Source organism: Centroberyx affinis, unplaced genomic scaffold, assembly GCF_046629955.1.
Source record: "Centroberyx affinis isolate AG114_WGS23_722 - 3 ecotype Tasmania unplaced genomic scaffold, CSIRO-AGI_Caff_v1 ptg002510l_1, whole genome shotgun sequence".
Lineage (NCBI taxonomy): Eukaryota > Metazoa > Chordata > Actinopteri > Beryciformes > Berycidae > Centroberyx > Centroberyx affinis.
In genome coordinates, this window is record NW_027280732.1 from 586359 (window position 1) to 600526 (window position 14168).

Consider the following 14168-nt stretch of genomic DNA (forward strand, 5'->3'; position numbering starts at 1 on the left):
TAATTTTAAGTCATCACCAGCTCAGTGGTTGCTTGGACCAGTTTGATGCAAGTTAAAGGATAAAGGAGTGAATACGTATTGTCTCTGTATGAAAAGGACAAAGCTACTGTGACTAATGTTTCCCCTGAGATTTTTTGTAGCTGCAGTGGCTGCAGAAAACATTGGGTCCTCGGGTGAACTGACAGCACTTCCAACAATGTTCTTATAGAGTGACTAAAAAGTTACACCTGATTTATAGGGAAGAGACAAGACTGGACGAGGACTTTTTATTAATATAGCTCTAAATGTGAGGAAAAAAGTTTATATTCTGCAACTGCTAAAAATAAAGTGCCTTGTTTTGTTATAACGGCTCTCTGCTCATAAGTCATGTCAGTGGATCTTTGTGATGTCATACAGCTGTAATGTGGCAGTGCATTATCCTCCAGGTCGGCTTTATGAGCAGCATCAGACATGGAAGCAAAAATGGTTTACCAAATAAAAAATAAAAATATTGCACTGATAGAAAATTTCTAGAACAAAACACACACACACACGCACACGCACGCACACACACACACACACACACACACACAGGGCAACTAACTAAAAAGTGTATCATGGTATCCTTCTGTTATGACATCAGGATAGTGGTGACAGCAGCCTGTAGGGACGTCCACCAGAAGTTCATTATATTTGCTGGCCCTTTTGTGTGCCACAGCACCAATAAGGTTAGGAGCCACAGTCCTGTCTTGTTCCCTTTGAAGAAATATCCTTCATTATTTAATGTCAGACTTGAAACAGAGTTGACCTGAGACTACTCTGACACAGAGAGACAGAATCTGTCACTCTGAAACACTCTGAAACAGGGAGTTGGACTTGATGTCAACGATTATGTCTTACAACACCGACTTCCCTGAATCTCTGACTTGACCACTGCAGCTCTGCAAGGCCTGAGAGAGGCCATCTACTACTGTACACCAATTTAGCATTATATTGTATATGTGGGAGGACCAAGTATTAATGGGTCAAAAATGCAGCATACACCAAGATTCATCTACAACAGAAAAATCAAAAGGTCTATCAGACTGTAGAAGTTATTGTATTAAACCATGATGCAGACTTTTGATTTTTCATAACAGTTCAATGGGGTTCTTGTGGGCTGAAGTCACTTTGTAGTCTCATATCCATTAGTAATTCTTTACATTGAGCCTTAGAAGTTTTTGGACAGCAACACACTGATGTTTTGGCTGATGTTTGATGCAAAATGTCACAATGACTGATGCAAAATACACCTTCAGTTTGAGGGTTTTTCAGCCATTTTGAACAGCTAAACAAATACAGCCCTTTTTGCATATACCTCCCATAACATTAGTGCCAAAAGTGTTTGGATGGATTACATTATATTTCAGGTAATTAGGTGATCATAATGTGTAATGACTGCTAGAAGGCTACAATACATAGAAATCACTTGACCTTTTTACTGTCTGGTGATCTTTCCAGTGTTTTTACATTTCATTTGCTAACAGACATCTTTGTTTATTTCAACTCCTTTAGCCAATCTTGTACACGCTTTTTCAATTTTCATAACTCAAAATGCAGGTCTGTTTCAATGTTTACAAATATCTAATGCAATCCACCTTATCAACTATGCCAGCATAGCTTGAAATGAACACCAGCCACCAGCCAGATGCTGGTCGAAGTTGGCTGTGTCAGTTCCATCAGATGCTTTTCTTCAACCTGTCTTACATGCTAAAAACCACATTGGATGCCAAGACAAACAGGATTGTAAAATTCTGATGAACACAATAGCAAACATTGCTGATTGACAAAACTTTTTCATGCTACAGCATGTACCAAACACTCATGGTTAGCTGTTCACATACTGTCAGTCTGTATCAAGGGCTCAGTCAACCAATGTGAACGTGACAAATATCTCAGATCCAAAAATTCAAAACAAACAAAGGCAGTAGTGAAGTGATAGTATTTCAATGGGGATGCCAAACTGTAGTTACGGAATGGGGCTTTTAAGAATTTTTGACTTCATATATAAATGACTCCTGAACTGAATATAGTCTTGATCTTTCCAGACACTTTTGGCACCCTGACAAAGGTGGACTGTGTACAAAAGAGGCTTTAGTTCTTTAACTGTTCACCCAGTGTGGCTGAAAAACTCTAAAATGAAAGCCATCAGTAACGTTTCACATTCAAAGTAATAAGAGTATTGAACCACAACTCAATACAATGTTTTGCTGCCCCAATACTCCTATACTGAATCACTATAAAGTGAGGAGAATGTTTGGAGAGAGTATTACTAAGAATATTTCCCTATACTGTACTGAACCGTAAATGTCAAGTTATACAATTTGCACCTTGACAGTCATATGAACAAACATATGTTTCATGAAAAAGAAGACGAGTAGAAACATGAACTTTGTTAGTATTCATAATAGTTTGTATACACAATGTATAGGAGCACCAATAAAAAAAAAATCTCATTTTTTTCCAAAACTTTTTTTGAACATTTTTTAAAAAGCCACAGAATTTTTCTACAGAAAGCAAAGAGAGCTCTGTACATAAACAAGCAACAACAGAATTCCTCATCGTGAGCAGCACAGTAAACTCTGCCGCTCAAATTCATATCATCTCTGAAGCAAAAAATGAACATAAAAAACAAGACCAGCTGCCTGCTGCTAACCTAGGACACTACGTTACACAAACAGCTTGATATTTAAAACACAAGATATGTAAGAAATGTACTTTTCAAAAATTGTGAAAAAGTGCAATACAGGTTCAACTGTTTACAACTTAATAGATTATTTCCCAAATGGAGTCCGGTCCTTTTTCTCCCCCCGTTTTCAATCGATTTTTTTTTTCCCAAAACGTGTTCCTTTTGTATCCATAGTTAAAATCTCTTACAGTTATATTGACATTCATGAGGATGTACATTTATGAGAAACATGGTATTCACAAAAGTAGAGCAAATTACTATGATTGCAAATGACAAATTTCTTTGGGTAAGAGGGTAGATGAAAAACTAGTTTCGTACATGAACATACTTTTAATTTTTTTTCCTTTTTACATTGGAATTGTGTATAGAACAAGCTTTTTTTTTTTTTCTTCATACAAAAACTACAATGTAAAAAAAATCTGGGAGTCCCATTCAAAAGGCCAACATCTTTGCATCGTATAAGATTTTGAAAAAGAACCAGGGCGTCGCATCTCATGAGGAACACCGGGAAAAAAAAATCAACAAACACTCTTCCACTGTGGGAAACGCACACCTGGTTCGGCAATACAGACTTCTGAAACCAAATATTGGCTTTTGGAAACAAGACACACATTTGATACTTCTCATACAATAGATAACTCGTCTGCTGCAGATGACTGATTGACTGGGTGCTGTGTGAGGTTTTTGGGGGTCGGTACCCCTAGTCCAAGGAAACCCCTGACCTGGATATACTGTCAAATCCCATAACAGGATAGAAACTGCCACCTTTTGACCGGCAGTGACAGTGACTCGTCGGAGGCGTCACAGTACGACTCCAAGCGACATCCTTGGAGGGCCGAGTCATCGAGAACATCCAACATACAAACACGTTGGTAAGGCTTTTTAAACGGAGCTCCCACAACAAAGACTGAAAACATTTCAATGTACAAAGGGGGGCAACACAATGCCAGAGAAGAATGCAAGAATCCATTCAAAACGTACTGTAGAAACACATGAGGCATCTCTCCCCTGTTGATATGAAAAGTGAGCTTCAAGACTCAATTTTAATCCCACTTTCATCCCAAATAATAATGACACAATGGGAAACATCAAAAGAATGAGGCAGTTTAAAAAAAAACAAAAAAAAAACATATGTACATGTCTATAAGGATATGTGTGTAAAAAATAATACATAAAACATAGAAAATAATAAAAATTCATGGCACAATATATGACACAAGGGGAGTAAAAACAAAATCTGCTTTAAAATGACCACATTTATGGATACTGTAGGCTTGTAAAGGGGTACTGATATCCAATGTTCACTTCACTGAAACGGCCCAATAGATATACAAAATGCACAAAGAAATGACACTAATCAAACAAACACTGTGTGTAGACTGTGCTGCACGAGCACCAACATCAATACCAGCATATTTTTGGACTTTCTCCTTTTGACTTGACATTGAATCAACCGTGTCTTGTCTTGAGCGCTCTCCCGTCGCACACCAACAAAACCTATGTATTTTTGCTGAGGAAAAATTCACAATCTTCCGGTTGAAAGCGACCAATGTTAATAGTTTATCGTCTCTGAGAATGTTTCTTCATAAAAAGGTGAAGCGTCTCACTTTTCTTCCCTCTCATGGCCATCTCCTTCCTGAGACTGAGCAAGGTAAGCCAAAAAAAAGTTCGTAAGTTTTCAGTCTGGAGTTTTTCTCTGCAGGGGGACGTGAGAGTTCATTAGGCGTAAGAAGCCATTTTGTGTCCACGAGCCTCTGGCTCCCGAGTTGTTTGTTGGGGTTTGTCTTGCGTATGTTGAATTTAGAGTGTGTGTTTTCCTGTGTGAATGCGTGTTTCTGCCTGTGTGAGTGAATGCGAGAGAGAGAGAGAGAGAGAGAGAGAGAGAGAGTGAGTGTGTGTGTGTGTGTGTTTGAATGTGTGTGTGCATGCTCATGGTGCTGTGGTGATGGCGTTCAGGTCCTTCATCAGGCCCTCGAGGTGGGCCATCTCCTCGGTCAGCTCGTCAGGCTCGTAGCTCTGGGGGAGAGGAACAGGGTTACTGCGGGGGGCGGGGGAGGGGCAGGGGGGGAGGGAGGCAAGCACCTGGAGGGAGGAGGAGAGGAGGAGAGGAAAGGAGAGGAGGAGAGGGTCAGTCAGGGATCTTTCACAGAGGGCAGGGAGTCATATGGGTGGGGTGAGGCGAGCTGGGGAATGGGTCAATGGGACTGAAGCGCCGGAACGACGGCAACAAAAGAGAGGCAGACCAAAGCAAACGACCAGAACCAAAGAGAAGCCAATGTCCACAGAGACGATCAATAGCCAATCAAGGATTAAAGACATGGAGAAAAGATTCGATGGTAAAAACAAATTCATTCCAGTTATGGGTTTTGTTAAAATCAATTGTTGAAAATTAAATGAAATGATATCAAAAGGCAGCCGACAACACCACAAAAATGGTGAGAGTGAAGTTGGAAAGAAAAAAGAGAGAAAGAACAAACACAAAAATGTGGTTAAAATCAATGTCCAATATAATCCAGTGCCCAAATAAAACCTGACATGGGTTTGGAATGTGTGACTGTTATCATAATTTCAGAAGACATAATTGACATGTGGCACTATCTATATCATCATTCACCATTAGCCTTACAAAAACAAATCCCAGCCACTTGCGTCTCCCAAGGGGAGAGGCCACAATGCTACCAGCGACCTGCGGGGGGCGCCATACTCACGCTGTCTACATCCTCCAGCATCTTGCTGGTCTCTGGCACATCAGGGGCGTTGGGCACGGTGACGACCATGGGTGTGCGCGTCCTGCCCAGCGTCCCGATGGAGGCTGTCTTGACCACGTGGGGGTGAGATGGGGGACCTGAACCAGAAAAAGAAATGCACACAGAAAAAAAACACACAATGTTCAGTAAAGACAACAAATAACCTGCAGCCTCAGTTAACAAACTCCTTCCTTATTCCAAATGACATCTGTCTGGGTGATTTAGTGTGTGTAAAGTCTAGGTCACCCTGATTCTAAGTCCGGTCAGAACATCCTGACCATTGGGGTGAGTCTGGGCCGATGGTTGGCCAGATTATCCTGTAGCGTGAATGGGTTTAAGACTGGAGACTTGGGTCCAACAAGATTTTTTCAAACATGTTTTTTTTATTTTGTCGGGCCGAGTCTGGTCAAATTCGTTCAGCGTGAAGCGGTTCAAGACTCGCAAAAGACTAAAACCAGAGACATCCCGGCAACAGCCGATGGGAATTTAGATACAGGGGGAAGAAAAAGAGAATGATCTGGAGGAGAAGTCATTTTTAACAACAACTCCCACTCACATAGATAGTTTACATAAGTAGAGATTCCTGTCTCCACTTCCTCCACTCTTGATAAGTTGCTATACAATTTATTTGCAGGAATAAATCTCAGATGAAATGGTATGAAATGGCAACATATTTATTAATGTAATTAAAAATAAGTGAAAGAACAACACAATTCTTCATCAATGCTATTCTCGTTATGATGTCACTTCAGAATACATTTGTAGTGTAAATGTAAACTGTAGCTTCTGTAACATGGAACAAGGTATAATATTCTAATTGTACTTAAAAAGAACTGTTCTGGATGAATAGGAAAATGTTTTTGAATGACAAAAGTGGGTAATGTGTGATCACCCGTTTTCATGTGCATGACACCCCATCTTTTCCACGTGTGAACAAGGCTTAAGAGTGTGTGTGCGTGTGCATGTGTGTGTGTGTGCGGCCGCTCACCGGTCTGAGCGAGCAGGGGGGTACTGGGCAGGGCCGGCGACTCGTACGTGGCGTGACTGGTGGCGGGGATGGCGGGCACGGCGAAGCTCTTGAGCGGGTGGGCGTGGGGGTGCGGGTGGGCGGGGCGGTGGGGCGGCAGGTTGCTGGAGTAGCTGGGCTCCTCCTCCGTGGTGCTGGAGCCGTGGTAGCTGCCCTCCGGGTCGGCCAGCAGCTCCGAGGGGCAGGAGGCCTGGGACGAGGCGGTGGCCGGGGGCAGAGGCTCAGAGCTGGGAGTGTTCCTCACCGACTCTGAGGAGGGGGAGAGGGGGAGGAACGAGGAGACGGGTTTACAGGCTGCGTCCTCAGGCTTTGGAGATATGGACAGAAACCTGGAGAGGCATTAAGCTAACTCCCATCCCACATTGTTGCACCTTTTAAAGTCAAAGTTCAAAGCACATTGAAGCTTCCCTATAGACTTGGGTAAAAGTATCTTGAAGTCTTTATTATTTCAATTTTTTTCTAATAAAAATGTTATTCAGTAATCATTAATGTTAGTCTATGTGACAAAATGTAGTACAGAAGATTTTGGGAATCCTCTAGTATCAAATTTATAATATATTAACTAGACATTGTCTTTATTACAGGCTAATTACACCATATACGATGATGAGGGTTTCATATGCGACTAGGGTGCACTTATCGACACCCTCCTTCTGGCCCTTTTTAAGTGACTTAGTAGATTCTTGGCTGCCACCACCACCATTAAAGTCGCTTCCTCATTTAGCATTTTTAGCATTTAGGATTCATCTTGGACTCTGGACAAACCCTGGTCAGTAGCCAATCCGTTAGAAATACATTTCAGGTTTATCGTATGCAGGGATCAGCCATTTTACATTTGCCGATGAGGTTCGTTCTTATCTGTAAAGGGAACTGTCCGTCTTTCACGACCCTCTGAATAAGGTGCTGAGAAAAACACGAGTTAGTGCTGACAGTGACCTTCAGAAGTTTCTTAAGCGAGAAGAGATTAAAACATGGCATAAACACAGAAAGGTCCGGAAAATACGAGGTTGGTGTCCAAACCCCAGGTTGAGCCCTTAATCGCTTATTCTTTGCGACTTATCGACTAGACTGCACAACATTCAAATCAATAGCACATCTAACTGCATCCCTGGTGGGGAAGTTGAGCTTGTTTTTGTGAAAGTCATGTGGAGTTTAGGAGAGCACAGAGGACATAAAAAAGTGATTTGGGAATGCAAAAGAGTGGTTAGTACTGCTTTGGAAAACTCAAATATGAATGTAACAAGATGGCATTGCTGCTTGAATGAATGACTGAATGAATGAACGAACGAACGAATGGAGACAAAATGAGCATGACCCCGGCCCTGTCCTCGGCACTACCCGCTCCTCTGTAATCCCTCTGCCGTCCAGCGTGTGGCAGCGGTCTCACCTGTGGAGTCCACCCTGTCTAGATGGGAGATGGGGGTGGCGCAGGCGTGCGGGCGCGGGTGCCCACTGCCCTGGTGGTAGAGGTAGCTGCGGGTCGGCGATGCCAGGCTGCCCATGTGATAATGGTGGTGATGGTTATCAAGGGAATGGATGGGGTGAGCACTAATCACAGCTGTGAATGGAAATGGACATGGACACACACACACACACACACACACAGGACAAGATGTTTAACCAGCTGTAATGACGATGGATGTGGAAATACTATTAGTTAAATGCACAAACATGCGTTTTTCTGTACTAGACACACTCAAATATCCCCTCTGTCTCTCACTCAGACACCACATATAAGCAAGTCAGGAAGAAAACAGATTTAAACGTTTGTGTCAAGCATGAAATGGACTTTGACTTAGGAGCTAGAAACCGCTGTTCATCAGATTAGATGTGCTAAGCTCTCCTGGTGACTATTTTTTATCATATTCAGTGATACACTAATACATCTTTATGCAATAGCTGCTGAGTTTATGTGAATATTTTCTGAACTGACTGCCGATCAATCATGGAGTATGGCAGAACTCACTTATCATCATACACACTCACTCACTCACTCACACACACACACACTTACGCTGAGGCGGCTGTGCGTCAAATGGCATCATCATTTTAGGCCTCATCCCTCGTCGGCCTGCTAGTGTAGACATGCTGTCCTCTGATTCGTGGCCTAAAAGGTACGGCGGAAACCAGCCAATCAGAAAGAGCTGCTATTTGCCTGCTCTCTTTGTGATCCATCTGCGGGTCCTGATTATTTCATTGGGTTTTGCTTATGAATATCATTTTTCACTCTAACAGCCAATTATGTTGTTTGGATTTGCTCTTTTGTAAATATTAATAGTAGTGAACGTGTATCCTAGCAGCATTGTAATCATGACCAGTAATGGACATAATGTATGAAAAGCATGAAATGTTTTGCATGATAATCACAAAGGAAACAACAGCACCAGACAGGCATTGACTTGTGAAACAAATAAACAACAAAATGGCAAAATCTCCAAGACTCCACTAATCATGTTTTGTTCCTGGAACCTAACCTGAAGGCATGAACACATCTCCTGCCTGCAAAACAACAGTGTTTTCTTATCCCAAAATGCACTTCTTGGATCCCCACATACCGAGTCTCCTGAGCGAACTCGGGAGGTTTGCCGACCCTTATTATGCATGTAAGCTCAACCAAAGCGGGCAGCAGGGGTGACATTTTACTTTGATCTCTTTCCCATAGCATTGCATTTCTAAGTCTTCCCCTCTGGCAGCACTGACCGCGGTAGGAGTTGCGCCTCTGCTGTAAGTGGGGGTTGCTGTCCAGGCTGCCGTCGGCCGGCGTGATGTCCTGCGAGGTGCGGGGGATGGGCGTGTCGGTCATGACCGGGTTGGGCTCGGGAGATTTGTCCATGGGCTTGAGCTCCAGCCTCTCGTGGTGGATCCACAGGTCCGGCGGCTTCAGGTCTTTGGAGTTTCCCTTGTATTTGTGGGAACCGTTGGAGGACTTGGATGCAGCCCGCTTCCTGGAGGAGGGAACGCAGGGGAATGGTGAGAGAGCGGCGAGGACGGAGGACAGACTGACTCCATTTAATATAGACAGAAGGCAGCAAAGAGTACAAAGATGAATGATTAAGAACAAGGAAGAAGGGATACAGGAGAGAGCGGAGCAGTAGATTTGCTCAGGTAGAGTAAATAAAAGATGTTTTGGAAAGTATAGAAAGTAGAGGTATATGTTAGAAGGGAGCAAGGAGGACCGAGAAACAAAAAGAGAACCAGGAAGGTCAAAGAGCAAATAGTGTTTACTTCTTCTGGTGGGATGTGGTGCGTCGCGTGCACAGGAAGGCCCCCACCACCACCACTATGATGGTGAAGGCTCCCACTGAGATGATGATGACGATGACCAAGATGTGGCTTTCGCCGCCGCTCGTCATTCCTGGTTTACCTGGTGAGGAGAAAGGGAGAGACAGAGAGAGAGAAAGAAAGATAGAGAGGAGCAAATGCAATGAATCGCATGTGAAACTGCTGGGTGACTGAGAAAATATTGATGCAGAAAGTCTTTTCAAAATGTAATAAAACAAATTCTGTGTCAATAAGAAAGTGGACAAGTCCTTTTCATTTTTTTGTAAAAGCTGACTTCTTGGAGATTCAAGGTTGTTTTGTGACACAATCAGATCATGGTTGCAGTTAGTTTGCCTCTATTTGACATACAACATGATAGCTGAATGACTGTCTGAGGAGCTGAATGAGAGGAAACCTTACCGACTGCAGATCCAAAGCCGTCAGGAGGAGGCTGGTTGCTTCCTGGCTTCATTGGGATATTGGCTGGCAATGGACACAAAGTTTGAATGAATATGGCAAGAAAATATTTTCCTTAAATTCTCTTAAGTGCTTATATCTCCTTCTCTACTCTCATATTTATGCCTCTATAAAACCTTAATGCGCTACAATTTAATTTGAACATTTTGTATAAGCAAAAACAGGTTTTGAAGTCATGCAGCCCAAGTTTACGTCAGCCCAGAAGATAGAAGTCTTGAGGAAGAGAAGAGACACACGCAAGGTGCAGAGTCAGCGGTGAGCAGTGAGAGAGAAAGTGTGGAGAGGGAGTTTACCTTGGTCATTAGCCATTTTGTCAGAGGACTCAGCTTAACAGGCCAAAGGAGAGCAGGGAGGGAGAGAAAATAAAAAGCAAAAAACAGGTTAGCTGAAAAGAGCAGTGAGGGAGACAGAAAAAGACACAGCGAGTGAGCGATGGTGAGAAGGAGGAAAGAGTGAGCGAACACTCAAAACTAGAAGAAAGAATGAGGTGGAGGGGGAGAGAAGGATAACTGAAACTGATACAGCTAGAGAGAGGAAGAGTGTACTACAGATACAGCCAAACTGATGTTATGAGCAAAGCATCTAAAGAAAAAAATGTAAATGCGGCCCACAACCAGTGAAATGAAACACATCGATTTGAAGCAGCCGTAAAATACTGTCGATTTCATTAAAACTCCCATGAGAAAAATGTTCCTTGAAAGGATGCAGCCCCATCAAAATGTTCTGATAAAAATGTTTTGGCAATATATGGCCTGTGGAGTATAACTTAACTGGAGCTAAAACTGCATTTTCCACTTTTATGCTATAATGTTGGATGCACAGAAAAAGTTGTTGTCCAGACTTTGCCTTAATTCAGTCATTTCACACCAATCAAGAAGACTGGAGGGGGGAATCCCAAAATCCGAGCTCTTCTCAAGACGCTTTCTCACAGATCATGAAAATTTGTCCGGAGCGTCAACAAGAAACAGGGGCGGACTTAGTGATTTGGGGGCCCTAGGCAAAGGCAAGCATGGGGCCCCCTGAATCCCAACCCTCCCCCTTTTTAATCCATCCTTTCTACATATTATCAAGTTGGGGCTGAGAAAACTATGCATGCAAGGGCACTTTTTGTTGTTTTTCTGCCCCATTTGTGTAGCTTATTTTTTTGTTTTGGGTGTTACTTCTCTCTCAGCTACTGATGCAGTGGCAATAAAAATTTGCTTATGTACCGAAATAGTAACAAAATAGTAGACAAGTAGGAAAATCGCACTAGAAGTGGAATAACCCACTATAGCCTGACTGATTAGGGTGGATGACCATGACTGAAGATTAAAATAATTTATTGTAACAAAAAGTACATTTATTTTATATTGATTAAAAACACGTTTACATTAGTTCTATTCTTGTCTTTTTTGGGGGCCCTCTGGCTGCCGGGGCCCAAGGCAGTCGCCTACCTTTGCCTAATGGTAAGACCGCCCCGGACTAGAAAATGTATTTAAGTCAAGAAGTTGAGAGAAGTCCATAATGTGATTTGTTAAAGTTAAAAAGAAAAATGCACCCTTGGACACTCTTAGACTGTTAGATATAATTTTGCGATGCAAGTTCAATGCATTCCAGGAAAGCGCTTCCCCTCAGTCTTGTCTGCCTGTGTTTTGACAACCTTCAGAAAAAGAGGCTCTCTGAGCTCTATATGTGTAGGTGGAGAGAGCGATAGTGTAGCAAGTTTTTCTAGTCGAGAAAAAGTGAGAGAGGAAAAAAAAACACAATGCCGTCGTGTGCCGTGCCGATTGTTCAAAAAACAGAAACAACACTAGAAGAGATCTTTTGTATTTCACACACACTACCAACGACAGATCCACAAAAATGCAAGTTGTGGCTGCATTGCATTCTGGTCTATTAAGGCTACTGTTGGTGGAGAAATTGGTCTTTCTGCCTCTTCTACGATGGATTCTTCTCTGTGTGATTGTTGAATCACACAGATTGTTGCAAAATAGTGAATCTAGAAAGAAGCCTTTGCTCTTTGATTCTGAGGGACTGACACCAAAACCCAACGTTTACCATTGATGTTTTAGATCGCTGAAAAATATGCTGATATCAAACTCTGTTGTAGCTGCACTGGATATGGAATATCTGGAATATCTTGACGTGATGTTATGTTGTCTATGTTTGGCCAATTATCCATGGGAATAAGAAAAACGCAGCCTTGGATCCTCAGACCCTTTAATCAAACTTACTCTTGGGAGTGCGGAACTGCACGGCCTCAGACATGGGGCCCATGCCCTTGGAGTTGCGGGCCTGGATCTTGAAGTAGTAGGTGGTGTCCAGCGTCAGCTCCTGGATCTGGTGGGTCAGACGGTTTCCCACCACCGGTTCAATGACCCAGTCGTGGACCTCGGCGTTCACATCTGTACTGTAGTAGATGATATAGCCTAGAGTGGGGACAGTCAGAGAGAGAGAGAGATCAATTACAAGTCATTCAAAAGACATTCTGCCATCAGTCAGTCTAACAATATTGGCTTTGATATTGGCCTTCAAAAACCCATATTGGTTGAACCCTAAACCCCAAGCCACTGCCTTTAAGCCTGGATTTATCTGTGAGAGCAAAAAATACGTGTGAGAGAGACAAAGTCAGAGAGAGAGAGAGAAACAGAAAGAGAATGAGGGAGAGCGAGGGAGACAGAAGCTCAGACTGACCGGTGATCTTGCCGTTGGCCTCGGAGGGCGGCTGCCAGTTGACGATGATGGTGCGAGGCTTGCTCTCCTTGCTCACCACCGTCACGTCTTTCGGGGAGGAGCTGGGAACTGTGGTGGGGATTGGATATTGGCATCAGGACATTGTGTTGACAAAAAGATCAAAGGTCAGGACTGGTTAACAAGCGATGACGGATGTTTTGAATCGAGTAAACTGCGTATGTAGGCCTCTATCTATACATGTGTTAAAGTGCGTGTGTGTAGATGAGCATTTATTTATGCATATGTGCATTTTGTGTATGTGAAATTATTGGTGTATGTGTGGTGTTGCCACACATACACCCAATAGTGTACATGTATAGGTAAACGTGTGTTTGTGTGTGTAGATGTGCATTATTTGTATATGCGTGAGTGTGGATGTTCATGTATTTGTGTGTATGTGGATTTTGATTGTGTGTGTAAATGTTTCTACTGGTCTCAAAGGTGGTGCCCTACATGTATGTGTGTGTATGTGTGTGTGTGTGTAACCCTGGCTGGGCAGAAATGAACGCTGGCTGTATCTCTCTCTCTTTTAAAAACGGACAAGTTTCACTTCATGTCCATAGAAGTTTCTATTCATAGTATTCACATGCATTTCTACCAATATGGTGCTTCACCATACACACAGCTCATTGGCTGTGGCTGTCATTTGATTATAATCACCTGTTAATTTATTATTATCACCTGTTATTTTTCTACCAAGATGGTTGTGTGGTGATGAAACAGAATACTATGAATAAGCAGCTTCACTTCATGTTTATAGAAGTTGTTTAAACGGATATCAGTTGTTTATGTTTTTCATGTCAGGTTTAGTGTCAAGATAACTTTCGATTCAGCAGTTTCGCCTTCAAAATAAAAGCACAGACACTGACACTTTTTTGAATAAGAATTTTAATATGTATCTGGGTACACAGTGCTGCAGAAACCTCAGTGGAAAGTATATTTCAATATAGATTGAAACTAGAGTTGTAAAAAGGATTCAAAAAGGATTATATGTTGCTATGGTGATAGCACTAGGAGAAATTTTTATGGTGATACATATGCCATTTTGACCCAGCTTACAGAGGGGTGGCATTGTCTAATAGCAATGTTGAGACATGCAGTAATTATTTAGTATGAGAACTGCGACAAACAGAGGTGCCACTGAGTTCGCCCACCGTGTCTCTGCAGCAGAGATGGAAGAAGTTTAATGATCAGTCAGGCAGGAAAGGGATAATAAACCAATAGAAAAACAATATGG

The 14168-nt window shown here is 42.5% G+C and overlaps 1 protein-coding gene across 2 annotated transcripts in view; it reads right to left on the reverse strand.

Moving 5' to 3' along the window:
- Positions 1–2406: 2406 nt before the first annotated feature.
- neo1a (neogenin 1a) overlaps positions 2407–14168 on the reverse strand; it is a 161541-nt gene continuing 149779 nt past the window's right edge. The window contains exons 19-28 of one of the 2 annotated variants that reach the window (XM_071534263.1): positions 12893–13000; positions 12433–12627; positions 10163–10225; positions 9707–9845; positions 9182–9426; positions 8496–8588; positions 7869–8039; positions 6443–6730; positions 5416–5552; positions 2407–4723 (exon numbers count right to left, since the gene is read on the reverse strand). In XM_071534263.1, the coding sequence (XP_071390364.1) occupies positions 4637–4723; positions 5416–5552; positions 6443–6730; positions 7869–8039; positions 8496–8588; positions 9182–9426; positions 9707–9845; positions 10163–10225; positions 12433–12627; positions 12893–13000 (1526 nt within the window). In that variant the 3' untranslated portion in view covers positions 2407–4636. Of the gene's footprint in view, positions 4912–5415; positions 5553–6442; positions 6731–7868; positions 8040–8495; positions 8589–9181; positions 9427–9706; positions 9846–10162; positions 10226–12432; positions 12628–12892; positions 13001–14168 lie in introns of both variants that reach the window. The other variant, XM_071534264.1, reaches the window with a different exon arrangement.